The 27,582-nt window shown below is 44.1% G+C and overlaps 2 protein-coding genes, 1 long non-coding RNA gene and 1 pseudogene across 5 annotated transcripts in view; 2 read left to right on the top strand and 2 right to left on the bottom strand.

The window, feature by feature from the left end:
- The window catches only part of PRIM1 (DNA primase subunit 1), a 38,614-nt gene extending 28,150 nt beyond the window's left edge, over positions 1–10,464 (top strand). Inside the window, exons 14-16 of the transcript XR_002743911.2 lie at positions 81–271; positions 10,132–10,217; positions 10,406–10,464. The gene's annotated coding sequence lies outside the window, so the exon portion shown is untranslated. The remainder of the gene's footprint in view (positions 1–80; positions 272–10,131; positions 10,218–10,405) is intronic.
- NACA (nascent polypeptide associated complex subunit alpha) lies at positions 139–12,583 on the top strand. Of its 3 annotated transcripts, XM_045061952.1 has the most exons (10): positions 139–271; positions 1,136–1,207; positions 3,891–7,184; positions 7,322–8,941; positions 10,132–10,217; positions 10,406–10,483; positions 10,774–10,920; positions 11,351–11,479; positions 12,134–12,256; positions 12,458–12,583. In XM_045061952.1, exons 2-10 carry the CDS (start codon positions 1,138–1,140, stop codon positions 12,470–12,472), a joined length of 5,562 nt encoding a protein of 1,853 aa, XP_044917887.1. In that variant the 5' UTR covers positions 139–271; positions 1,136–1,137; the 3' UTR covers positions 12,473–12,583. The 3 variants fall into 3 exon arrangements, with proteins under 3 accessions (XP_044917887.1, XP_044917888.1, XP_003988967.1); XM_003988918.5 differs by lacking the exons at positions 3,891–7,184; positions 7,322–8,941 and having other exon boundaries at positions 210–271; XM_045061953.1 differs by lacking the exons at positions 10,132–10,217; positions 10,406–10,483; positions 10,774–10,920; ... (1 more) ...; positions 12,134–12,256; positions 12,458–12,583 and having other exon boundaries at positions 3,891–7,974.
- An 8,014-nt stretch (positions 12,584–20,597) lies between these two features.
- Positions 20,598–26,862, bottom strand: LOC123386615. The gene is made up of 2 exons (XR_006600792.1): positions 26,647–26,862; positions 20,598–20,762 (listed from the first exon to the last, which is right to left on the bottom strand). It is a non-coding gene; the product is annotated as an uncharacterized LOC123386615 (long non-coding RNA).
- LOC101080306 lies at positions 24,245–26,085 on the bottom strand (annotated as a pseudogene).
- Positions 26,863–27,582: the final 720 nt, after the last annotated feature.

The following is a 27,582-nucleotide window of genomic DNA, read 5'->3' as shown; positions in this document are numbered from 1 at the left end:
CCCAGCTATCTAAGGACTGCACAGAGCTGAAGTTCCTGCCAGGCCAGGGCGTTCTGTTCTGAATTCTTACCCTTATTTAGACCTCGTCACCACCCCCGTCAGTGAACAACCGGAGGGGTCACTCGTTAAAGGAAGTGACTGGCTCCCGCTCCTGACCCGGAATCGGATCCTGGTCCCGCCCCCTCCACCAGGCTTCCTTCTGCAACAGGCGTGGGTCACGCTCTCGCTCGCTCTCTTTCTGCCGCCATCTTGGTTCCGCGTTCCCCGCACAGTAAGTCCTGTCTTCGTCGCTACTCTGTATCCGCAGCCATCCGCCTTTTTGCGGACTGAGCCGCCCTGGGGACTGAGAGCTAAGGGGAGTTGGAGGCTTTGTGGGACCACCGGGTTCCTCCTCGCCTCTGGGAAGTGTGGCCTTGGGGCCTCCGGACAAAATGGGGTCTGTGGTTGATATCCTAGCAAAAGCAGGGCAGAAGGGCCGCGGGCCGGGCATGGAGGCCAGTGCTGGGGAGATGAGAGCCGTTGCGGTGTTGGGGGCCGAAGCGGAGTGCGTTTGCTGTTAGGAAAGGTTTCATAAGAACCCGGAGGAGGTTAAGGGGGTCACAGCCTTGGAAACCCCCCGCCCCCCCGACACACACACAGGCCGTTCTTAATTGTGACAAGCGAGTGTTGGGACTTAAGGCGCTTTCTTTCCCCCTCCTGGTTCCCGAAAGTCGACAAACGGGAGTCCTGGAGGTCCCAGCCCAGGCAGAGTGAGTGTAGGAGGGGAGGTTGTGCAGCGTAGCGTCTGAAGTCTCCCGTGGTCGGGAGCCAGACCAGGATGCTCTCCCTCGGGTCGAGAACGCAGTGATGATTGTTGCCCTTGTGAGCTTCGGCGTGTGGAGTAAAAGGAACCCGTGGGCACTAGAAGTCCGTTCTCTGCGGAGTAAAGAGAGGTAGAAGATGATTTGCTTGATCAGAGATCGGAGGGTCACGTCTTATTTCTTACCTATTCCCAGCAGCTTTGGGGAGGGTTGTCCCGACACCTTCATGATTTTTTGCTTAACAGCCCTTCGCAGAGTTTTTAAGAATATTTGACTCTGGGTCGGGCAGCAGAACGGATCCCAGTCAATTCAGGCCTCCTTTTTATTCCCTTCAGAAATGCCTGGTGAAGCCACAGAAACCGTCCCTGCTACAGAGCAGGAGTTGCCACAGCCCCAGGCTGAGACAGGTAGGTTCCCCTAGCCCCTTGCTGTTCATTCAAACTGTAAGAATGACCCTAAGACCATTTGGTGGGTAAAATGACAAAGGGAATACACTTCTGTTTTTCAGAATTAAGTCCTTAAAGATGGGCTGTAGCTTTACCAGGGAGGAGAGTCGCTGATACTAACTGCTGTCCTGGAGGGACTTCATTAGGGAATGGAATGTAAACAGTATATATAAGTATTAAAATCTCCCTGGCCCACTTTGTGGGTTATGGTAACTGCCTCAAAGGGCATTCTGTGGAACCCTCGCCTCACATAGAACTGAGCTGGGAAGGGGCTCGGTGACTCTTAACTATCTATTGGAACTGGATGACACACTTGCAGGCCATGGAGACCTGAGCTTTTGTGAAGTTCTAGCCAGCAAGTTGCACCAAGGTTTTAGGTGGCAGAGCTTGGCATTGTGCCTTCATCACATGTCTGGATGAGATGTGTCCTACTGGTAAATGTGCCCTACTGGGCCCCAGGGCACTCATATGTGGGTTAACTTATTTTATGAGTTGGTGTTGAGATTTCTGGTGTGCTGAAATAATGCCTGCATCAGTAGCTTGCCAGAACCCAATATTGAAATAAACATTTCTTTGACTACTTCTTCATCTTTGAAATTAATGGATGTAAAGGCAAGTTTTGAATAGTGGTTAAAATGTATCTCTAGAAAACTTAAGGGATAGTGAAAAAATATTTAATGATATTCTTGCTGCGTCAGTTGTGCTGAAATAAAGAAAGGGAATCTTCGGGCTGCAACTTACATTCTCACTATCTTTTATTGTAATTATTTTTTTTTTTTTAACTTCACCTGTCACTTAAGGGCAGTTTCTTTCTCTTTCTGGAATTAAAATAGAGTTGTTTATAGTTAAAAGCGTTGAGGTTCTCTCCCCCCACCTGTCTGATTTTAGCAGCTGAAGGGATTAATACAGCTGCTAGAAAAGAAAAAGGAGGGGGCCTCTGAGCTAGTGAACAAGCTGTATGAAATCCTTGAAGTACAAGGAATTTAATGGAGGGAGAAAATAAAGGACTGGTCTCAAACAATCCTGTAATTCAATGCTAACCAAAACCTTATTCAACAATTTGATTTTACAAATGTAGAGACTGAAATTTAGATGAATTTCGAATAATCTGTTTCAAGCCTCAAAACTAATGCCATTTGCTTCTGAAGCAATCCTTAATGCTGGTAAGCTTATTTCTGAATGGTTTGAGCTTGTACAGTTGGTTTAATAAGAGAGTGCCAGTGATAAAACACTCTGAATTTTTTTCTGTAACTATAATTAAGTGATTACTATAATGAAAAAACTAGCCCAAAGAATTGGTTATAGTGTCTAAAGCAGGTAACTTGGGCCTTACCCCATCTTGAAATCCAGTCAGAGGAAAACATTCTAAGTTTCAAATTCTGAGTAATGTGTTAGGAAGCATTTACACTGTAATCATAAGACTTTGAATTACCACCAACTCTCCAGGAAAAACTGGTTGAGCCGCCTGTCTTTTCTGTAGTTGGATACTGGTTGAATAAATTGTGAGTTTGGATGCTGTGGGTTGTTTTGTTTTCATTTTTTAATTTCCTTCTAGGTATTGAGCATTTGTTGGTCTAATCCTATGCTCCAAATAGTAAGCATGGTAGTTTTTCATCATTCAGAAAATCTTTTGCTGAGCTTTACTCTAGTAAAGCTAGAACATTGGTCTATTTTGGCAGAATGACATACTTATCCAAATTAAGGGGTAGAAAACCAGTGTATTCCCCACTCCAGTTCCCTTCTTCCAAAATAGAACCACAGTCTGGTTTAACAAGTTGGTCTACAGTTTCATAATACAATCCCTACCCTTGTGACTAAGCTCTCTCCCTGGCAGTCTGGTTCATCTTAGATTGATGTCTGAAGGGCTAACATTACCTAGGAAGGTCTGTAGAAACTATGAAGTACAACCCATTTGTGGTTGGTTTTTTGTTTGTTTTGGGTGAGTGGGTAAACGGAGGCATAGAGAGGCAGAGTGACTTAGTTCTTAATACTTCATACTAAGAGTGAAATTTTTTCCTTACCTTAGTGGAAGCCTGAGCATATAAAGACTTGTTTTTTTTTTTCTTATTTAATTCCGACTCCTGGTCGTTATCACCACTCACTGCCTTCCTTGTTCTGATTCTCAGTGTCTGTTTCACTGAAACAGACTGATCCTTGGGGGACAGAGTAGAACAGCTATTCTTCTAGTGGTATTCTGTGGCCTATAAGAAAAACTTAGGGTTTGTTTGAGGAAGGAAGGGAGGAGGGCACATCTGGGAAAGGATGGAAAGCATGCTATTCCCAACCCCACTCTTAGGCCTGTGCTCCCCATTTAGAGACTAATAGGCTGATTAGACTGTTCTTTTCACCTTAAAATTGTTTTTTGTAGGTTTTTTTGGTTTGGTTTGGTTTGGTTTGGTTGGTTTTGGTAGGACATGGGAGACGGGGAGAGGGATGTGTTCTTACTGGACCACTGAAATATGTTTGGGGAAGGTTGCTGTTGCCTGTCACCTTTGTCTAATCCTGTGTGGTGACTTTCATTCTCAGATTAAAAAATTCTGTGTTTCCTGTGAGGCATGTTGTACCAAGTTGGGCTGCATAACTCACCTTTGTTTTTTTCCTTCCCTCTCCTTCTTTATTCCCCTTTTTTGCTTTTCTCCTCCAGCTATGCTTCCTGTGTCTTCAGCCTTGAATGTCACTGCTGCCTTAGGGCAGCCTGAATCTACCCTTCCCCCTTCTTGTTCCCTGGCTCCCCAACAATGCCCTCTGGCAACCCCTAACCAGCCTTCCCCATTTCTTTCTCCCTCTAGTGTTGCTTCAACCCCTTTTGAAGCTCCTTTTCCCCAGTCATCCTCTGGGACAGCCCTGCCTTTGGGAGTTGTCCCTTCCCCCACTGACACCCCAGCTTTCCTGCCAAACCTACTAGGGCCTCCCATCTCCCCAGCTGCCTTAGCTCTGGCCTCTCCCATGATAACTCCAACTCTGAAAGGCGCCCATTCTTCTTCAGCTCCCTTGGCTCTGGTGGCCTTGGCTCCCCACTCAGTTCAGAAGAACTCTGCTCATCCACTTAACCCTCTTAGTTCACCTCCTTCGATTGCTGTGACTAAGTCAGGGTCAGTGACCTCCCTGTCATCTCCCATTGCTTCCTCAGAACCAAAGACCTCTCCTATTCAAGACCCCTTACAAGTAGACCCTCGAAAAATTACCCCCGTCCCTCCAAGTATAGTCAGTGCTGTTCCTGCCCATGTTGGAACTCCCTTGGCCTCTGTTCAGTCTGGAGTAGCCTCATGTCCTCAGATGCCACCCACCACTCCCCTAGCCATCACTCCCCCTCAGTTCAGAGACATCCCTGTTTCCTCAGCTCTGACTTCTCAACAAAACAAGGAAAGCCTCAGCCTAAAGGGACCCCATAGTTCACCTGCTGCCTTATCTGTTTCAACTCAGTCTATTTCTGTGTCTCCCAACATCTCTGCAGTTTTTCTCCCTTCTCTAGGCTCTCACCCTGTACCTTTACATCAGAGTTCTCTTGGTTCTCCTATTCAGCCCTTAGGTCAAACAGGCCATAATGTTCTGTCAGATGCTATACGGAATGCTACTTCTGCAGATCATTCTTCCACAGGGACCTCTTACCCTTCTCAGAGATCTGTAATTCCTCCCCCTCCTTCCAAAAATGAGGTGACTTCTGCTGCTGTGGCTGCTTTTCCAGCAGGGACTCGAGATTCCCCTTTGACTCTTTCTGTTGACAAAGATCCCTCTGCTGTCACTGGCATAGCCTCCTACAACCCCTCTGGTTCATTAAATGTAGCTACCTCTTCTCCATTATCTCCTACAGCCTCTCTCATTCTCAAAGGTTCTCCTGATGCCACTCATCATCAGCCTTTGGTGGCCCAAATTCCTGCTTCTCCAGAGAGTCCAAGCTTGAAAGAAGCTCCTGTTTGTTCTGTTGGAACCACCCCATTTGTTATGGCTAACCCCTCTACAGTTTCTGCAGCACCTACTACCTTCGAGATAGCTACTTGTGTCTCTCCTCCAGTTTCATCAGGTCCCATAAGTAGTAAGGACTCCACTTCCCATACTGCCCTTGTTATGACTCCTGTGGCTCCCAAAGAGCTTCCTGCTCCTCAAGTAACAGCCCCTCTGGGAATACCAGTCTCTCCTCCTCTGCCAGCCCCTGAGAACCCCAAAAGTCTCCCTGCATCAGTATTGGTAAAGTTACCAACACAGAAAGATCTCCAGACTTCACCTGCCTCTGTTGCTGGAGCCCCTGTTTCACCAGTCCAGGCAGGACTCCCTATCAAGACAGACCCTACTCTAATACCATTGGCCCTGGCAGCCCCTAAAAATCCCGCCTCTTCCCAAAGTACATCATCATCATTGGAGATCCCTCTTTCCCCTGAAACCACCTTAGCAAAGAAAAGCCTTGTAGAGCCTCTCCCTCTAGTTATGCCAGTCAATACTACTCCCTGTCCTCTGGGTGTTAACTCTCCAACCTCTGTAATCAAGACAGATCCTTATGCAAGCCCAGACCCCACGAGTCTGCTTCCCAGAAGTTCTCTCCCTACCCCAACCATGGCTACATTTTCTGCTGCCACTGCTGGGGTGGCTCCTACCACTATAGCCAGCCCTTTCCTAGGAGCTGTCTCTTTGGCTCATAAAAGCCACCCAGATAAGGAGGTTAGTTCCACTCTTACTATTTTACCTTTGGTTCCACCAGCCTCCGAAAGTTGCCCTGTGGCTCCAACTGTGACTTTACCCCCCCAGAATGTTTCTGCTTTTCCAGCTGCCATGGCACTGGCCCCTGAAATTCCCAAGTCTGAGCCCTTTCCCTCTCTTCCTCCTCAAGGTGCAAAGAAAGTTCATGGTATTTCTCATACCTCGGCATTGGAACCTGTGGCTTCCTCTCCTGAAGGGCACCCAACCAAGGACTCTGGTTCTTCTGTTAATACATCTTCTCAAGGAACTTCCCTAGCTGACTCCACATCTCGTTTAGGGACTAGTGTGTCTCCCCAAACTAAAAGACGTCCAACCAAGAAGGGTTCAACTACTTCTACCTTAACTCTTTCTAAAAGTGTACCTGCTATCCCTGATACTCCTCCTGGAAATCACTCATCCCCTATTTCTCCAGTTGAAGCTTCCTTTCTTCCAGAGGCCAATCTTTCTTTTCAAGTCCCTAAAGGGTCACTGGCCAAGAAGCATTCCCCTACTCCATCCCCCAAAGAGGCCCCAGATACCCCATCTCCCAAAGAGGCCTCCACTCCCCCAGCTGTGGCTCCTCCCTCCCCCAAAAAGTCCCAAGCAGCTCCATCCCCCAAGAGAGCCCCAGCTACTCCATCTCCCAAAGGAACCTCCACTGCCCCAGCTGTGGCTCCCCCCGCCCCCAAAGGGGGCCCAACAACTCTATCCCCTAAAGAGACATCCACTCCAGCAGTGAATCCTTCCTGCCCCAAAGGGGCTCCCACCCCCCAGGCCATAGCTCCTCCCTCCCCCAAAGGGGGCCCAGCAACCCCATCCCCTAAAGAGCCTTCCACTCCTCCTTCCTCCCCCAAAGAGACTCCTTCCTCCCCCAAAGAGTCCCCAGCTACCCAACTTCCCAGAGGGGCCCCTACCCCAGAAGCTGTGGCTCCTGTCTCTCCCAAAGAGTCCCAAGCAACTCCAGCCCCCAAAAGAGCCCCAGCTGTGGCTCCTCCAGCCCCCAAAAAGTCCCAAGCAACTCCGGCCCCCAAAAGAACCCCAGCTACTCCATCTTCCAAAGGGGCTTCCACTGCCCCAGCTGTGGCTCCTGCCTCCCCCAAAGGGGGCCCAGCAATTCCATCCCCTAAAGAAACCTCCACTCCCCCAGCTATGACTCCTTCCTCCCCCAGAGAATCCCCAGCTACCCAACCTCCCAGCGGAGCTCCCACTACCCCAGCTGTGGCTCCTGCCTCTCCCAAAGAGTCCCAAGCAACTCCAGCCCCCAAAGGGGCCCAGCAACCCCATCCTCTAAAGAGACCTCCACTCCACCAGCTAGGACTCCTCCCTCCCCCAAAGGGGGCCCAGCAATCCCATCCTCTAAAGAGACCTCCACTCCACCAGCTAGGACTCCTCCCTCCCCCAAAGGGGGCCCAGCAACCCCATCCTCTAAAGAGACCTCCACTCCACCAGCTAGGACTCCTCCCTCCCCCAAAGGGGGCCCAGCAACCCCATCCTCTAAAGAGACCTCCACTCCACCAGCTAGAACTCCTTCCTCCCCCAGAGCTGCCCAACCTCCCAGAGAGGCCCCCACCCCTCAAGCTGTGGCTCCTGCCTCTTCCAAAGAGTCCCAAGCAACTCCAGCCCCCAAAAGAGCCCCAGCTTCCCCACTTCCTAAAGGGACCCCCTTTGTCCCAGCTGTGGCTCCTCCCTCCCCCAAAAAGTCCCAAGCAACTCCAGCCCCCAAAAAAGCCCCAGCAACTTCATCTCCCAAAGGGTCCCCTAATGCCCCAGCTGTGGCTCTTCCCTCCCCCAAAGAGTCCTCAGCTACCCAACCTCCCAAAGGAACCCCCACTCCCCCAACTGTGGCTCCTCCCTCCCCGAAAGGAGGACCAGCAATTGTATCCCCTAAAGAGACCCCCACTTCCCCAATAATGACTCCTCCCTCCCCCAAAGGGGCCTCAGCTGCCTCATCTCTCAAAGGAACCCTTACTCCCTCAGCTGTGACTCCTTCCTCCCACAAAGAGTCTCCAGAAACTCCAGCCCCCAAGGGGGCCCCAACAACCCCACCTCCCAAGCGGGCCTCCACTCCCCCAGCTCTGACTCCTTCCTCCCCCAAAGAGTCTCTAGCTACCCCATCCTCCAGAGGGACCTCAGCAACTCCATCTCCCAAAAGAGCCCCAGGGACTCCATCCTCCAAAGGAACCTCAGCAGCTTCATCCCCCAAAAGAGCACCAGCTACCCCATCCTCCACAGGTGCCCCCACTCCCTCATCTGAGACATCTCCCTCACCCAAAGAGGCCCCTATATCTCCAGTTTCAGTTACTTGTCCCTTGGGGTCCACTGCCCCTCAGGCATCTAAAGGCCTACCAATAATGAAAGGTCCCACAGCTCTCAAACCAGTACTTGTTGCCCCAGCTCCAGAAAGTGCACCAGTTGTCACAGTTCCCTCTGAGAAAGATCCACTGGCCAAGAAGAGTTCTGCTACTCCACCTCCTGTGTGCCCCGATCCCTCAGCCAAGAATGGTACTAAAGGACCCCTTTCTACAATGGCTCCAGCCCCTCTACTGACAGTCTCTGCTCAGAAAGCCTCTTCTCCAAAGACTCCCAAAACCCTTCCTGTTTCTCCATTAAAAGGCAAAGATTCTTTTCATTCCCCAAAGAGCCCCTTGGCTCTTGCTCCTGAGTCTGTGACATCTACCCCTCTAGCAACAGCTTCCTCTGAGAAGGTCCTTCCTAATGCTGGATCAGCATCTGTCTCTCCAGCACCCACCCCACCAGTCTCTCTGCCTCTCCCTCCCTCCCCAGTTCCCCCTCTGCTTCCTAAACAGCAATTTCTGCCGTCCTCACCTGGGCTGGTGCTGGAATCACCCTGTAAGCCCTCAGCCCCTGCTGATGAGGATGAGCTGCCGCCTCTGATTCCCCCGGAACCAATCTCGGGGGGAGTGCCTTTCCAGTCGGTCCTCGTCAACATGCCCACCCCTAAACCTGCTGGGATCCCTGCCCCAACCCCCTCTGCCAAGCAGCCTGTTCTGAAGAACAACAAGGGTATTTGCCTTGGTTTGCTGTGTGCATGGTGTGTCGCCCACACCCCTCCTGGGGCTACCCACCGATACTAACCCTAGGATGCGCCGCTTTCTCCAGTATATCTGCTTGTGTTTGGACATAGAACATAGAATTATACCATTTTAAATGTAAAAGCTCTAGGTATATGAAACAATCTTGGTTTTCATCACCTCAGATAGTATGTTTTGTATTATCTTGTGTAATGTGGTCCAGGCTAACCCTGGATCTGCCATTGTTCTTACCTGAATGATCTGACATTGAAAACCAAGACCTATTAGACTCTTTAATTTGCTCTAATCTCTGCCACATGACTAACTTTGTCCCTGGGCCTGGGATTTGCTAAAATGCTGGGAAATATGGAACTATTTGAGTTTCTTTTCACTTCTTAGATTTAGTAATGACCAGTGCCCAAGGGACTCCCTTTCCAAGACCTTTTCCTAGCCTGAGAATGGTGCAGGTGTATGCTTTTTTTCCTCTCAGTAGTCTTTATTGATGCTTGGCCTTTTGATTGAGGTAAACTTAAAATGTGTGAATTATATTTGGAAGATGGGAGAGAGGTCACAGGACAGAATCTAACAGAGGTGAGTGTTAGAACTACAGGTGGGCAATCATTGAGAATCTTCAAGCTAAGTTCATTAGACCAAATTGCTAGAGTAAGTGGTTTGAAAATAAGGCTAAATGTGTGTACACAACTGTTTCTGGCCTTCCCCAACCCAATATAAAGGATAAGGGGAAAATGTCCTCTCTGGCCTGCCTCCACAATGTGAACTTACTGCCTTTTCACCTGAATATAACTGGAGATACCTTGTCTGCCAGAACCTCTTTGGGATGGTTGAGCAATTGGGTAGAATTTGGAGTTAGGTAGGTCAGTGGTATTTGCCAGTGCCAGTGAGTAAACACCTTGAGAGAAAGGAAGCAGTTACAGTTTATAAAATGCTTGGCCTGTAACTAGTAATTACCTCATTTCTGGGGCCGGGTCTTTAATGGATGTGTACACACTAGTTTGTGACTAAGTTGGAGGCTGTCAAGCTGGCTTCACACAAGTCAGTTGGTTTACACTTAACTTTGTGAGGTCTAGCATAAGCCAGTGACCTCTAGTCCAGGCAGGCTATGGTGAGGTGCCTCCTCCTCATAATGTACTTTAAAATAGTAAAAGTTATTTGTCATCTCAGGGTCTGGAACAGAATCGGACAGTGATGAATCAGTACCAGAGCTTGAGGAACAGGATTCCACACAGGCAACCACCCAACAAGCCCAGGTCGGTATTCTCTTATTCGCTGGTCAAAATACTTGTGCCAAGGAAGCATGGGAGAACGAGAATTGATCAGAGGAGCTGACTTAAGTATTTGGAGAAGTGTAGCTTCATAAAGGGAAAACCTCCTAGGGATTTTGGTATCTAGGCTTTATTTACATTCCAGTTTACTCATAGCTGTTTTATCTTATTAGCTGGCAGCAGCAGCTGAAATCGATGAAGAACCAGTCAGTAAAGCAAAACAGAGCCGGAGTGAAAAGAAGGCACGGAAGGTGAGATTTTTAAGTCATAAACCAAGAATTAAAGCTTCTGATGAAGCAGCTTTAGAGAGGGGAAACTGTAGTGTTAGTATCATATTTATATATTTATTTTTTTCTTAGTATCATATTTAAAGTGACAGAAATTACTATGGTAGAAAACCCAGGAGCCCGGGAAGCCAATTCTGTATTATATAAACTTAGCCTAGGAAAAGGCTTTGTTGTGGTTGTAGTTACTACTGTGTTCTTTACTTCCTGAAGCTGCTTCTAAAGAAATTAAAAACCTGATGTTTTCTATTTCTTAGGCTATGTCCAAACTAGGTCTTCGACAGGTTACAGGGGTTACAAGAGTCACTATCCGGAAATCTAAGAATATCCTCTTTGTCATCACAAAACCAGATGTCTACAAGAGCCCAGCTTCAGATACCTACATAGTTTTTGGGGAAGCCAAGGTAAAGTTTTCTTGGATGCACTATAGACCAAGGTTTCTCAGCCTCAGCACTAGTAATAGAGTTAGATAGTTCTTTGGTGTGGAATTTGTGGCTGTAATTTTGGGTCAGATAATTCTTTGTTGTAGAGGAACTTTCCTGTGTGTTACAGATGTTTAGTAGCATCATACCCAGGTGTAGTAAAAAAATCTCCAGACATTTGACAGATGTTCCTGGGTCAAAATCCCCTCCCAGCTGAGAACCACTGTTCTAGAGCTAAGCTACTACTCTTTCCACAGTGATGTATAATCTTAGTGAGGGCAAGCAATTTAAAGCTACCTAGTAAGTTAACCTGAAGTGGTTTTAGATTGAGAATTTGGAAAAGATATAAATGATTTATTTCATTTGCTGCAGACTGATCTATTCACATAAGTCTGTATTTTCTGCCCTTTAGATCGAGGATTTATCTCAGCAGGCACAACTAGCAGCTGCTGAGAAATTCAAAGTTCAAGGTGAAGCTGTCTCAAACATTCAAGAAAACACACAGACTCCAACTGTACAAGAAGAGAGTGAAGAGGAAGAGGTACATAGGAAAATATTTTATACTTTTAATTCTCTCCGGTTTATATTGGTGGAAGGATTCTGTATTGCTTTAAGCTCTCGAACTGCATTGAGTTAAATAGTTTCTGAGTTATATTAAGAACTAGATTCGGTGCGGGGCTCCTGGGTGGCTCAGTCACTTAGCATCCGAATTTGGCTCAGGTTGTGATCTCGTGGTTTGTGAGTTTGAGCCCTGTGTCAGGCTCTGTACTGATAGCTCAGAGCCTAGAGCCTGCTTCAGATTCTATGTCTCCCTCTCTCTGCCCCTCCCCTGTTTGTGCACTCTCCGTCTCTCTCAAAGAATAAATAAACGTTTAAAAAAAAAAAAACAGATTCGGCACACTTGGGTGGCTCAGTCAGTTAAGTGTCTGACTTTTGATTTTGGCTTAGGTCATTATCTCACGGTTCATGGGATGGAGCCCCATGTCAGGCTCTGTGCTGATAACCAATTCTCTCTTTCCCTCTCTTTCTGTCCCTCCATGTCTCATGTGTTCTCTCTGTCTCTCTCAAAATAAACATTAAAAAAAATAAAAAATAGATTCAAGAGACTCCTAACTCGCAAAGAACTGCTAGAGTTGTTCTTGCCTTTAGTTTATTGTTTTTGTTTTCTCTCTCTGTCTCTCTCTCTCTCTCTCAGGTTGATGAAACAGGTGTAGAGGTTAAGGACATAGAACTGGTCATGTCGCAAGCAAATGTATCAAGAGCAAAGGCAGTTCGAGCCCTGAAGAACAACAGTAATGATATTGTAAATGCTATTATGGTAAGTGTCCAAGCCTTTATCCTTTATTCCTTAACTCTCTCTTCCCTGACCAATTATGGATGACTTTATTTTCTGTGGCTTAATATCAATCAGCCAGTTAACAAGCTTCAGAACAAAATCTATTCTGTATTATCTCATATTTTAGTGGCCTGAATTCTTAAACTGCCTATAACTACTTCTAATGATTTTTTTCTTTTATAGGAATTAACAATGTAACCGTCTGAAAACGAGGACCCTTTTTTGGTGTTTCAAAAGAATAACTGCAGCTTGGTTTGAAATTTGTACTGTTTCTATCATTAATAAAGTTATGGCTTCTTGTTGGATGAACTCAGTAGGTGCTTAGTCTCTTCCCCCTCCCTCCCCCCCCGCCCCCAAAAATGAAGGCTCTAGAAATGAAAACACATTAATTACTCTTAAGACTTCAACTTCAGTTGAAAAGATTTAGTACAAGGTTGGAGAGGGTACATACATAATGGATGTGGATGAAAAGATTGCACTTTGTAGAAAATGAAGAAGCAACTCACGAAGGGAGTTTTTGACTTCTATACAGAGCACAAACACTGCTCCTAAACAACACTACAGACATTTTAGTGTACAAAATAAATTATGATTAGGGTAGACATAATTATGCTAGGAAAATAAGTAAAAACTAGGCAAATTGATACATAATGATTAGCCAGTGTGTGATAAATATATATAACTCCAGGGGCACCTGGGTGGCTCAGTTGGTTAAGTGTCCAGTTCTTGATTTTGACTCGGGTCATGACCTCATCACAGTCGTGAGTTTGAGCCCATGTCAGATTCTGCACTGTGGAGCCTGCTTGGGATTCTGTCTCCCTGTCTCTGCCCTCTCCTGCGCACTCTCACTCGCTCTCTCGCTCTCTCTCAAAAATAAATATTTAAAAAAATATATATACATACACATAACTCCATATAAGTCCTATGAAGAGTAAAGTTTCTGAGTTTTGGTTATTAGGAAATGGTTTGGGGGAAAAGCAGAGAACTAAAATTTGGAAATAGGAAGACTACAAGTAAATAGGCAAGAATCCTAAAACAAAGAAGTGTAATATACCTAGAAGGAATGTTAGAATGGGAATATATCAGATGAACTTGGAGGGCAGCAGAGGAGGCAGAGAAAGAGGATGACAAAATCTCAGGCAGGCTCTGCACTGTCAGTGCAGAGTCCAATGCAGGGCTTAAACTCCCAAACCATTAGATCATGACCTGAGCCTAAGTCAGGAGTCGATGCTTAACTGACTAAGCCACCCAGATGCCCCTCGACATTTGTTATTGAATTCAGTTTGTCTTAGTAATCTCTATACCCAATGTGGGGCTTGAACCCACAACCCTGAGATCAAGTGTAATATGCTCCTCTCAACTGAGCTAGCCAGGTATCCCTTGAATTTGGTCTCCTTGATTCCTATGAGAGTAGGTATTATTTTAACATGTGAGTGGAAGCTGAGGACCAAAGAGATGAAATGACTTCCCCAATAACAGCTACGGAAGATGAGGGCCTTTTCATTGTGGTAGGCTCCATTGATAGAAAGTGGTAGACTCCTAGAGAAGCACAAATTGCCATTGGGCTGAGAATGATGACTCGTTTCCATTTTACTGGGGTATAATCATTTGCTGAACAAAAGTCTCATGAAAATGATAGGTGCCTTGGCTGCCAAATCTGAGCCTAATTCTTTTTTTAATTTTTTTAGTGTTTATTTTTGAGAGACCGCACAAGCAGGGGAGGGGCAGAGAGAGAGGGAGGGAGACAGAATCTGAAGCAGCCTCCAGGCTCTGAGCTTTCAGCACAGAACCCTATGAGGGCTCGAACTCACGAACCATGAGATCATGACCTGAGCTGAAGTCAGACACTTAACCGACTGAGCCATGCAGGGGCCCCATAAGCCCAGTAATTCTTATTTAGGGAAGAAATTTAGGGATGTTAACGACTACTAACCTTACCCTTCACTCCTGCAGAGTTAAACTGCCAATTCTTGGTTACTTTTTTTAATTTTTTTTTTTTTTTTTTTTTTTTTGTATTTATTTTTGAGAGTGAGGGAGACAGAATCCCAAGCAGGCTGCATGCCGTCAGCACAGAGCCTGATGCTGGACTCAGAACTTAGGAATGAACCCGTGAGGTCATGACCTGAGCCCAAATTGAGTTGATGTTTAACCAATTGAGACACCCAGACACCCTCTTGGTTACTTTTTTGGGGAGGTATCTTGTTCAAGGCTATTACCGCTACCAATGCTATAGTTCTATTTCTTCCCACCTCAAGGGCTCTTTTCTTCAGCCATTTATCCCCCAAAAGCATTTCTTTTCACCACACTTGAAATGTACAACTAACTTTCTCTGTCACAGAATGATCTCAAATAATTCTGGCTCTCAAATTAAGGAATGTATATAATTGGAGCAAAAACAAAAATTTTGAAGAATTACTCTCCTGGTTCTTAAAATGATAAAGTCTCTATTCAAATACTCAATAGACCATTTAACAATGATATTTTAAGTAACCTCTGACTTCATCTTTTAAAAAACAAGAAGCACCTAGATGGCTCAGTCTGTTGAGCATCCAACTCTTGATTTAGGTAAGGTAATGATCCCGGGGTCTTAGAATTGAGCCCTACATACAAGCTCCATGCTCAGCGTGGAGTCTACATGAGATTCTCTGTCTGCCTCTACCCCCTCTCCCATGCTTTCCCTCTCTCTCTTTTTCTCTCTCCCTCTGTCTCAAATCAAACAAACAAAAAACCAGGCGCCAGGATTGCTCAGTTAAGCATGTGACTTAAGGTCATGATCTTAAGGTTTGTGAGTTTGGCCCCACATCAGGCTCTTTGCTGTCAGTGCAGAGCCTACTTTGGATCCTCTTTCTCCCTCGCTCCCTGCCCCTGCCCCACTAGCTCTTGCTCACGCACACACTCTCTCCTCTCTCAAAAATAAACATTAAAAATTTTAAATTGATGGGGCGCCTGGGTGGCGCAGTCCGTTAAGCGTCCGACTTCAGCCAGGTCACGATCTCGCGGTCTGTGAGTTCGAGCCCCGCGTCGGGCTCTGGGCTGACGGCTCAGAGCCTGGAGCCTGTTTCTGATTCTGTGTCTCCCACTCTCTCTGCCCCTCCCCCGTTCATGCTCTGTCTCTCTCTGTCCCAAAAATAAATAAACGTTGAAAAACAAAATTTTTTTTTAATAAAAAAAATTTAAAAAAAATTTTTTAATTGAAAAAAAACCCTGATACTCCAAAACATGTATAGGATTGAAGAATCTGTGAAATTCACAGGTTATTTACTGAATGACCCTTCTGATTTCTTTAAAAAAAAAAAAAAAAAAAAAAAAGGCAGTTTAGTTAGCTATGCTCTCACCATGTTTCTCCATTAGATTTTCCTTTTATTTGGGAAATACTTCAAACATGCAGATAAAGGACTGTATGAACTTGTTACCCAGCTGTTTTGTTTTTTAGAAATTAAATCCTACAGATGCATATGGAGACCCCTGTATACCCTTCCTCATTCCTTATTTTCCCTCCCTCAGAGATCCAGCTATCATGAATTAGTGTTTTAGAACTAATTCCTATAAGTGAGTTGGTACTCTCTCAATCCATATTTATGTACCCAAAGAAGTTAGTGATCTGCAGGTTTTATTTTTTCTTCTGCAAGTTTTGAAACTTTAAACAAAATTGTACATTACATATCTTGCAAATTTCTTTTTTTTAACGTTTATTTATTTTCGAGAGAGCATGAGGAAGAGAGGGAGACACAGAATCCGAAGCAGGCTCCGGCTCCTAGCTGTCAGCACAGAGCGCGACGCAGGGCTTGAACTCACAAATTGAGAGATCATGACCTGAGTGAGCCAAAGTCAGTCGCTTAACCGACTGAGCCACCTGGGTGCCCCACATATCTTGTAAATTTCTTTTCACTTCAACTTTGTTTCCATGATTTCTCTGTGGTAATTGATGTAGTTCTATTCATTCCCTTTCTAGTCCACTGTAGTCTGACTTTTATCTGTACCTTTACCTGAATGGCTCTCAAGTTCATCTAGTTCCTAATTCCAATGGACACTCTTCATGCATGGCTACATGTGTATTTTCCTCAAATTAGTCTCCTTGACATCTCAGTTTCTCTTAAATCTGTTTATCTTCAGTTTCAAGATACCCAAAATTTGTTACATTACCTATCTACCTTGTCAAAATATTGCTATATGTATTCCCAAAGAAACTTGGTTTTTGCAACAAGTGGTGGTGGGAAAATCAGATACCCACATGGAAAAGAAGGAAGTTGGATTCTTACACCATATACGAAAACTAACTACAAATGGATCAAAGACTGAAATGTTAAGACTCGAAACCATAAAACTAAGAAGAAAACATAGAAGGAAAGGCTTCAGGCCATTGATTTGGCAACGATTTATAGGATACCAGAAGCACAAGCAACAATAAGGAAAAAAGGTAGGGGCACCTGGCTGGCTCAGTCAGTAGAGCATATGACTCCATCTCAGGGTCGTGAGTTCAAGCCCCATGTTGGGCATAGAGATTACTTTTTAAAAAACAAGTAAATTGGATTTCACCAAAATTTAAAATTTCTCTGCAACAAAGGACATAAATCAACAATAGAAAAGGCAAACCACAAGATCATGAGAAGATATTTGTAAATAACCTATCTAATAAGGGGTTACTATCCAGAATATATAAAGAACTACAAGATTAAGAAAATGGGCAAAGGGCTTGAACAGATATTTTCCCAAAGATGGTACAAATGGGCGATAAGTGCATGAACAGATACTCAACATCACTAATCATTAGGGAAATGCAAGTCAAAACTACAGTGAGACAGCACCTCACACACACATTAGTGTTGACAAGGATGTGACAAAATCAACCCCTGTGCACTCTTAATGGGAAAGTAAAATGGTATAGCTGCTATGGAAGACAGTATGGTAGTTCTCAAAAGATTAAAGATAGAATTACCATTCCACTTCCAGGTATATACTCTATACTGCAATTGAAATCAGGGCCTTAGAGATATTTGTGTATCTATACAGCATTCACAATAGCCAAAAGGTGGAAGCAACCTAAGTGACCCTCACAGATAAGCAAAATGCAGTATATACATACAATAGAACAGTATTCAGCCTTAAAAGGGAGGAAATTCTGGCACATGCTACAACATGCTACAACTTTGAAGGCGTTAACTCTGAAATGAGCCAGTCACAAAAAGGCAGACTTGTATGATTACATTTATATAAGGTAACTAGATTAGTCAAATCATAAAGACAGAAAATAGAAGGGTGTTTGCAAGGTGAGAGGAAGAATTATTTTGTTTGTTTACATTTTATTTTTGAGAGGGAGAAAGAGCACAAGCAGGGGAGGGGCAGAGAGAGAGGGAGACACAGAATCTGAAGCAGGCTCCAGGCTCTGAGCTTCAGCACAGAGCCCCATACAGGGCTCAAACTCACAAACCGTGAGATCATGACCTGAGCTGAAGTCAGATGCTCAACCAACTGAGTCACCCAGGCGCCCCAAGAATTACTGTTTAATGGGTACAGAATTTCAGTTAGGGAAGATGAAAAAATCCTGGTGATGGGTGGTGAGGTTGTACAACAATGCAAATATACTTAATCCCACTGAACTATACACTTAAAAAAGTGGTTATGATGGTAACCATTTATGTTTTTTTTTTTAAGATCTTTTATTCTTAAGTAATCTCTACACCCAACATGGAGCTAGAACTCACAACCCTGAGATCAAGAGTCACGTACTCTACTGACTGAGCCAGCCATGTTATGTAAGTGTATTTTTTTTAATTATTTTAAGGAGGGGTGCTTTGCTGGCACAGTCAGTTAAGCTTCCAACTTTTGATTTCAGCAAAGATCATGAACTAACAGTTCATGAGAAGTTCACAGTTCATGAGATGATCAGGCTCTGCACTAACAGCACAGAACCTGCTTGAGATTCTCTCCCTCTCTCACTGTACCTCCCCCACTTGATCTGTCTCTCACACTCTCTGTCAAAATAAACATTTTTAAAAATTATTTTAAGGAAAGAAAAGAAATCTCAGTGTCAACCTAATCCTGTCACAGACTTCTTCATAGCCATTCCCTACTATATTTACTTTCTAAATATTTTCTGTTTATCCCCCCATTGCTTCATTCCTAATGCCACTGCCTTAACTGAGAGCCACCTGAACAGGCTATTGCTATCATTTCCTAATAGTTCTTCTACCCTCGGCTAAGAATCCCTCTACACTTGCCTCCATACGGTGGTAGATTTCTAAAATCCTTTTCCACTTGGGGTGCCTGGGTGGCTCAGTCGGTTGAGCCATCAACTTCGGCTCAGGTCAAGATCTCATGGTTTGTGAGTCTGAGCCCTGCGTCGGGGTCCGCGCTGACAGCTCAGAGCCTGGAGCCTGCTTCAGATTCTATGTCTCCCTCCTTCTCTCGGCCCCTCCCCTACTCATGCTCTGTCTCTCTCTGCCTCAGAAATAAACATTAAAAAAAAAAAAAATTAAATCCTCTTCCACTTAAAGCCCTGGTAAATAAAGCAGCAACTTTCAAACTTTAGTCATGAAATCCTTTGTTCAAAATAAGTCTCTTTTGGGGCACCTGGGTGGCTCAGTTGGTTAAGTGCCGACTTCAGCTCAGGTCATGATCTCACAGTTCGTGAGTTCAAGGCCCACTGTGCTGACAGCTCAGAGCCTGAAGCCTGCTTCAGATCCTGCGTATCCCCCTCTCTCTCTGCCCCTACCATGCTCATGCTCTGTCTCTCTTGCTCTCTCTCAAAAATAAAAAATAAACATAAAAAAAATTTTTTAAATAAGTCTCTTTTTTTTAAAGTTTATTTATTTACTTTGAGAGAAAGAAGGAGAGAGAGAGAATCCCAAGCAGGCTCCACACTGTCAGTGCAGAGCCCAATGTGGGACTCAAACTCATAAACCATGAGATCATGACCTGAGCCAAATCCAGAGTTGGACACTTAACCTAATGAGCCATTCGTGCATCCCTGTTCAATATAAGTCTTAATTAAAATTCTAACAGACTCTGACTGAAGAATCTAGGTCCGGAGACTTGCCTACTCAGCCTTACGTATCCCTCTTATTATAGAATAGAGTTCAAAGGGGTGCCTCGGTGGCTCAGTCACTTAAGCAGTCAACTTTTGATTTCAGTTCAGGTCATGATCTGGTTCATGAGTTGGAGCCCCACACTGAGCTCTGCACTGACAGTGTGGAGACTGCTTGGGATTCTCTCTCTCTCTCTCTCTCTCTCTCTCTCTCTCTCCCTCTCTCTGCCCCTCCCCCACTCATGCTCTCTCTATCTCTACAAGTAAATGAATAAACTTAAAAAAAAAAAAAGAGTAGAGGGGTGCCTGGGTGGCGCAGTCAGTTAAGCATCCGACTTCAGCCAGGTCACGATCTCGCGGTCCGTGGGTTCGAGCCCCACATCGGGCTCTGGGCTGATGGCTCAGAGCCTGGAGCCTGTTTCCGATTCTGTGTCTCCCACTCTCTCTGCCCCTCCCCATTCATGCTCTGTCTCTCTCTGTCCCAAAAAAAATAAACGTTGAAAAAAAAAATTAAAAAAAAAGAGTAGAGTTTGAAAACAATGGGAATCAGTATTTATTCAATAAATTCCTCAATTTCTACTATTTGCTAAGCAGTGAGAATCCAACAGAATAAGATACAATATCTGCCCTTGTGGAAATTACAGGCTAATGGAAAAGGCAAATAGGACATTTTAAATTCCTTAGCTTAGTCTCCATATATGTCTCTACACAACTCTGAACCTATTCATTTAAGGAATATTTATTCAGCATTGGAATAGGCTGTAATTATTGTTTTATTATTGTTGGGGTAGTGAAAGAGACAAATAGCTTTTCACTCATTTTTTTCTCTCAAGGGGTAGGATATTTCAACATTTTTGTTGATTTCATTTTGGGATTTCATGGATAGGTGTGTTTTGAGAACTTTAGTTGAAATATAATGAATAATACTGTAATTATTGATATGGTAATAAATCAAATTTTTTTCAACGTTTATTTATTTATTTTTGGGACAGAGAGAGACAGAGCATGAACGGGGGAGGGGCAGAGAGAGAGGGAGACACAGAATCGGAAACAGGCTCCAGGCTCTGAGCCATCAGCCCAGAGCCCGATGCGGGGCTCGAACTCCCGGACGGCAAGATCGTGACCTGGCTGAAGTCGGACGCTCAACCGACTGCGCCACCCAGGCGCCCCAATATGGTAATAAATCAAGTTGCCGTATCTGGTGTAGCTTATCATTAAGGAGGGGTTTAGACTCTTAATCTTTAACTTAAAAGATTAATGCTTTATAGGTTCTCAATGATATTACATATGGATGGAGACCATTTTTCAAAATATTTTAGTGAAACTAATTCAAGAACAATTGACAACAATGGTATAAAACTGATACAACACAGATTTCTGAGCATTGTCCATAGTATAGTCCTGGCCATGTAGATATCAGGGTTGTTTGATTTAATCATCCAAGAATGGCATCTGTTTTCAGACCTAGGGAAGGAATGGTTCATAAGTGTAAGATGTCTTCAGATGAAGTTAGTATTCAGAATGCTATTTCTTTTTTGTTTGTTTGTTTCAATTTTGAGAGAGTGCAAGCAGGGGAGGGCCACAGAAAGGGAGAGAGAGAATCTCATATAAATAAAACTTGAACATTACCAACCAACTTAACCTAATTTACATTTATAGAACACTCCACATAACTGCACCAGAGAATACACACTCTTTTTAGATATACACAGTACTTTTACCAAGATAGATCAATTCTGAACTATAATACAAGTCTTAGTAAATTCATAAAGATTCCAGTCATACAGCTATGTCCTAGGGCCACAATGGAATTAAATTAGAAACCAATAGCAGAGGGGCACCTGGGTGACTCAGTCAGTTAAGCATCTGACACTTGATTTCAGATCAGATCATTATCTCTTGGTTCCTGAGTTCAAGCCCTGTGTCAAGCTGTTCACTGACAGCATGGGCCTGCCTGGGATTCTCTGTCTCTCTCTCTCTCTACCCCTTCCCCACTCACTTGCTCTCTCAAAAGTAAATAAATAAACTTAAAAAAAAAAAGAAAGAAACCAATAGCAGAAAGATATCCTAAAAATCCCCCAGTATTTTATTTAGAAAATTGTTTTAATGTTTATTTTTGAGAGAGAGACAGAGTGCAAGCAGGGGAGAGGCAGAGAGAGAGGGAGATACAGAATCTGAAGCAGGCTCCAGGCTCTGAGCTGTCAGAGCCTGACACTGGACTCAAACCCATGAAATAAAACAATTCTAAATAACCCACAAGTCAAAGAAGAAATTGAAGGGAAATTTAAAAATATTTGAACTCAATGAAAATATCATAATTTATGGAATTCAGTAAAGCAGTACTTTTGGGAATATTTGTTCTAAACCTACTAATTACGCAGCATTTAAAAGAAACAAGCTAATGGGGCGCCTGGGTGGCGCAGTCGGTTAAGCCTCCGACTTCAGCCAGGTCACGATCTCGCGGTCCTTGAGTTTGAGCCCCGCGTCAGGCTCTGGGCTGATGGCTCAGAGCCTGGAGCCTGTTTCCGATTCTGTGTCTCCCTCTCTCTCTGCCCCTCCCCCGTTCATGCTCTGTCTCTCTCTGTCCCAAAAATAAAATAAAACGTTGAAAAAAAAAAAAAGAAACAAGCTATTGATTTATACAGCAACACAAATGAATCTCAATTACTAGCAGTGAAAGGAACCAGTAAAAACAAAAAAGTATATCTTGTGGGGCACCTGGGTGGCTCAGTTGGTTAAGCGTCCAACTTCCACTCAGGTCATGATCTCACGGTTCGTGGGTTTGAGCCCCGAACTCTCTTTTTTGAGAGAGCGTTGAGCTCTGTGCTGACAGCCCAGAGCCTGGAGCCTACTTTGATTCTGTGTGTTCTTCTCATTCTGCCAATCTCCTGCTCATGATCTGTTCACCTCTCAAAAAATAAATAAATGTTAAAAAAATTTTTTTAATTAAAAAAAAAAGTATATCTTGTATCATTACAGTTCCAATTTTTATTTTTTTTAATTTTTTTTTAACGTTTATTTATTTTTGAGAGAGAGACAGAGCATGAACGGGGGAGGGTCAGAGAGAGGGAGACACAGAATCTGAAACAGGCTCCAGGCTCTGAGCTGTCAGCACAGAGCCCGACGCGGGGCTCGAACTCACGGACCGCGAGATCATGACCTGAGCCGAAGTCGGCCGCTCAACCGACTGAGCCACCCAGGCGCCCCTACAGTTCCAATTTTTAAACATTCTGGAAAATGCAAACATATCTCTAGTGACAAAATGATCAGTGGTTATCTGTGCCAAAGTTTGGGGTGGGGAAAGAGGAGGGATTATAAAGGTGCATTAAGGAAGTTTTCTGGGGTGATTGATACATTTATTTTTATTTTGGTGATGGTGTATGGGTGTATAAATATGCAAAAACCTCAAATTGTCCACTTTAAATATGGGCCTTTTATTGTTAATCAATTATACCTCAATAAAGTATTTAAGAATTTTTTAATTTTAATTTTTATTTTTTGAGAGAGAGAGCATTAGCAGGGGAGAGGAACAGAGGGAGAGAGAGAGACTCCCAAGCAGGCTCTGTGCAAAGCCCAAGGTGGGACTCAATCCCATGATGCTTAACCGACTGTGCCACCCAGGTGCCCCTGTTTTGTTGGGTTTTTTTAAACATTGCTCTCTTATGATGGAAAATTTTCCACTGGGCAATTAGTCACAGAAAGCAATAAACTTGGACAAGCTTTTTTTTTTTTTTATCCTAGTCATGTTAAAATAGTTCTTTATGTTCTATATATATGTGTATATATATATATATATATATATATATATATATATATATATATGTAATTTTATGTACTTGGAAAAATATCATTATACAAGTCTTTGGTTGCTGCTTTCCAGTGCACACAGATTTCTTGAATAACAGCCTTGTAAAAATACTCTTAAACATTTTTCTGCATGTTTTATTATTCATAGAAATTCATGTTTTCTATTTCATAGAAATCTATTCAAAGCAACCAGTATAACTCTTTTTATTAGGGGCATAATAATTATGGGAATGTCACATAATTTATTCATCTATTACTACTGGTGACATTCACATTGTTTCCAGGTTTTTGCCATCATGAACAATGCTATGATAAACGTATTTATTTGGTTTCTGTAATCTTTCTTGTTAACTTCTAAGTATTTTATGTGTTTGGTACTATTGGGAGTAGAATCTATTCGGTTTGCCACATGCCTATTGCTAAAATAGAGAAAAGGTATTGATTTCTATATGGTTCCCTTTATGAAGGGTTGACTCTGAGAAAGGAGAAATGGGGAGTAAGGGAGCTGGGCATGATTATTTTTTTCATAACATGTATTATAGAATTAAGAGACCTTTTAAAACACATGCAGGTGTGGGGCACCTGGGGGACGCAGTCGGTTAAGCGTCCGACTTCAGCTAGGTCACGATCTCGCGGTCCGTGGGTTCGAACCCCGCATCGGGCTCTGGGCTGATGGCTCAGAGCCTGGAGCCTGCTTCCGATTCTGTGTCTCCCTCTCTCTCTGCCCTTTCCCCGTTCATGCTCTGTCTCTCTCTGTCTCAAATATAAATAAACGTTTAAAAAAAATTTTTTTTTAAAAAAACACGTGCATGTGTAATTTTTATAAAAATTAAATACAAAATAATAAATGGTAATGGGGCATCCCTATTAGTTTCTGATTTTATCTGAAATGCTGTAGTGTTTTACCAGTTAGGATAATACTGGCTATTTGTTTAGATATATAGCCTTGACTATTTAAGTTGTTTCCTGGAATTCTTACTTAAACTTATTGTTATTATTTATCATTTTATCATTTATATTATGATGTATAAATGCTGACTTATCAAAGGTTTTTCAGCACCTAATAACAATGTCACGATCCTAATATGATCACAATAAATTATAGTGATTTATTTTCTCAATATTAAGCTACCCCTGCATTCCAAAAATAGTCTTTATTAAGTTGTAGAATATTATTCTTTTGTACATTGATGAATTCTCTTTGCTAATATGTTATTTAGAAGAACTCCCTCTCCGAGGAGGAATTCTTTCTCTCTCTTTTTAGTGGTTAAATAATGAATAAGATTACCAACAGTGTTGATTACAAAGAAGAGAAAGGTGCTAGAGGTAGTGAATTTTTCTAAATGGGAAGCCAGAATCTGGGCCCAGGAGTTCAGCTGCCAGGGAGGGGCAGCTGTGTAGTAAGTAATGGAGTTGGGGGCAAGGGGTCAGGGCTGCTCCTCCTTCTTCTTGACAAAATTAGCTTCTTCCTTGCCACCAGCATCTCACAGAAGGGGGTCTGTGCTCCCAGCTGCCTGGATGGACTTGATCCACTTGTCCTTCTCTGCCTGCATGGGGGCCAAGACCAGGTATACCCCCCTGCCACCTGCCTCCGTTTTGCAGAATTCAATGAGCTGCCCCATGTTGTTGGAGATGCAAAACTCAAAGCAGTTTGGTTTCTGAGGCTCGTATGCTTCTTGAATGTTCAGATTCTCCACAGGGATGATTCCCGCCAGCTCCTTGTCTGTCATATTCTCAAAATAGTAGAGGCAGTTGTGGTGACAAACCAGCACCAACTCTGCATCTTCACCTGACTCCTCCCAGCTTAAGGAGCTGGCCCTTCTGGTCCAGGTTGAAGAAGGTATGGGTTAGACCATTCCCATCATCGTCAGGAATACTAAAGGGCTCATTTCAGATGCTGTCATAGAGGTTCCTGAGCAGCAACTCAGACAGGTCCCACTCTTGTCGATGCCTTGGTTCATGGCCCCAGAGTGCTTGAGGCCGGACTTCTTCTAGACATTGGGATTGTGAAGACTGGTGTTCAGCATGATGAGGTGAAGAACGGCACCTCACACGTATCTGTAGATTAAAAAACACTGGGATTGCACAGGCAGATTCACTGGGCGAAGGCTTCTATCATCTGGTCAATCATCTGGGCCTAGCCCAGGAGGCAGAAAGCTCCATAGAAATTGCCTGAGGGCCTGCACCAGATCAAGGTCTGGGAACTCATACAGATCCACAAAGGCATGGAACAGTGGCAAGTTCAGCCCTTCTGTCTGCCAGAGGTAGACCCCATGACTATCTCATTCAGGCCCTTGCCCTTGTACAGGATACCAGCGTGTTCCGGAGAAGTTCCTTCTCCACCAAGAACTAGATCGCCTCCTGGAGTCCATGCTGAAGTTCCTCCTGACCACTGCTGTCTTTTGGTTCTGTTGCAAGGTTTTAGCTACCTTCTTTGGCCTCCAGACCCTCCACCTTTCCAGTGGCTTCACTGAGCTCCTATGGGCGCTGGATCTCTACCAACAGCTTGGGCCTCTGCCACTAGAACTTCTCCAGCTGCATCCGCTCCTCCAGAGTTGGGTCTTGAGGGCTCACCGGCACCAGGCGCTGTCCTCCATAGTGACTAGGAAGGTCTGTGGGCCTGGCCAGGATCCACTTAGGCCGGCAGGCTCGGGTGAGCCCACTCAAACTCCCAGGAGCCAACGCCTCCTTCTGTGTGCCAGTCTTCCACACTGAAATCTCTTCCTTAGCCTCTCAACCGCCCTGACTATAGGGAGTTTTGCACCTATAAGTAAGATCAGTCACTAGTTTTCTCTTAAGAAAAAACAAACAAACAGGGGCGCCTGGGTGGCGCAGTCGGTTAAGCGTCCGACTTCAGCCAGGTCACGATCTCGCGGTCCGTGAGTTCGAGCCCCGCGTCGGGCTCTGGGCTGATGGCTCAGAGCCTGGAGCCTGCTTCCGATTCTGTGTCTCCCTCTCTCTCTGCCCCTCCCCCGTTCATGCTCTGTCTCTCTCTGTCCCAAAAATAAATAAACGTTGAAAAAAAAAATTAAAAAAAAAAAAAAAGAAAAAACAAACAAACAAACAAACAAAAAACAAAAAAATGGGCACTTGGGTGGCTCAGTTGGTTAAGCATCCAACTTCAGCTCAGGTCATGATGTCACAGTTCATGAGTTTGAGCCCCGCATGGGACTCTGTGCTGACAGCTCAGAACCTGGAGCCTGCTTCGGATTCTGTGTCTCCCTCTCTCTATGCCCCTCCTCTGCTCACGCTTTGTTTCTCTCTTTCTCAAAAATAAATAAACATTAAAAAAATTTTTTTTTAATTAAAAAAAAACAAAAAGCCTATTGCAGGCTACAGTGGAGAAGATGGAACAGCTGTGATGTAATAAAAAGAACATAACTTTATAAATCAGAAGATGACATTTAGCGTTAAATATTTACTAGCACACCAAAACAAGATCATTTTCAAAATCTAAGCACTATGTTCTATGATTCTACCACACTTTGGCATGAAACTTCAAGATAAATGCAGTAATACAACAAAATTAGGATTTTATTACCCTTAGAGTGGCATCAGGCAACCACTGATCTTCCACTGCAATGGCAAGACAATGATTTTTTAGGTATGGAGCATCAGGTTCCATCTGTAAGGATAGAGGCTGTTAGTCTTTTTTTTTTTTAATGATTGTCATCGTTGGGGTGCCTGGGTGGCTCAGTCGGTTAAGTGTCTGAATTCCGCTCAGGTCATGATCTCGCAGTCTGTGAGTTCGAGCCCCGCGTCAGGCTCTGTGCTGACAGCTCAGAGCCTGGAGCCTGCTTCGGATTCTGTGTCTCCCTCTCTCTGTCCCTAACCCACTTGCATTCTGTCTCTGTCTCTCTCAAAAATAAATAAACATTAAAAAAAAATTTGGGGCGGGGGGGCGCCTGGGTGGCGCAGTCGGTTAAGCGTCTGACTTCAGCCAGGTCACGATCTCGCGGTCCGGGAGTTCGAGCCCCGCGTCGGGCTCTGGGACGATGGCTCAGAGCCTGGAGCCTGTTTCCGATTCTGTGTCTCCCTCTCTCTCTGCCCCTCCCCGTTCATGTTCTGTCTCTCTCTGTCCCAAAAATAAATAAACGTTGAAAAAAAAATTAAAAATATATATATATAAATTTTTTTTTAATTATTGCCATTGTAAATTTCTACCTTCTTTTTTTTTAATGTTTATTTATTTTTGAGAGAGAGAGAGAGCAAGCAGGGAAGGTACAGAGAGGGGGACAGAGGATTCAAAGCAGGCGCTGCACTTACAGCAAAGTAGGCTGTAGGTCATTGATTTTAACTGAAATGCTTTTGTGTTTTATCATTTTGTGTACGACTGCCAAGTCATATAAGCATGAAAAGCATTTTAATTATTTTAGCTAATCCACAGTACTACTATTTTCACAATGAGAGCCCATTCCTAAAATCCATTATTCGAATTAATAATCCATTAATGTCTTCAATAGAAATTAATTCCTGT

This window comes from Felis catus, chromosome B4 (assembly GCF_018350175.1).
Source record: "Felis catus isolate Fca126 chromosome B4, F.catus_Fca126_mat1.0, whole genome shotgun sequence".
NCBI classification, from domain to species: domain Eukaryota; kingdom Metazoa; phylum Chordata; class Mammalia; order Carnivora; family Felidae; genus Felis; species Felis catus.
This window is presented reverse-complemented; position numbering and strand designations above follow the sequence as displayed.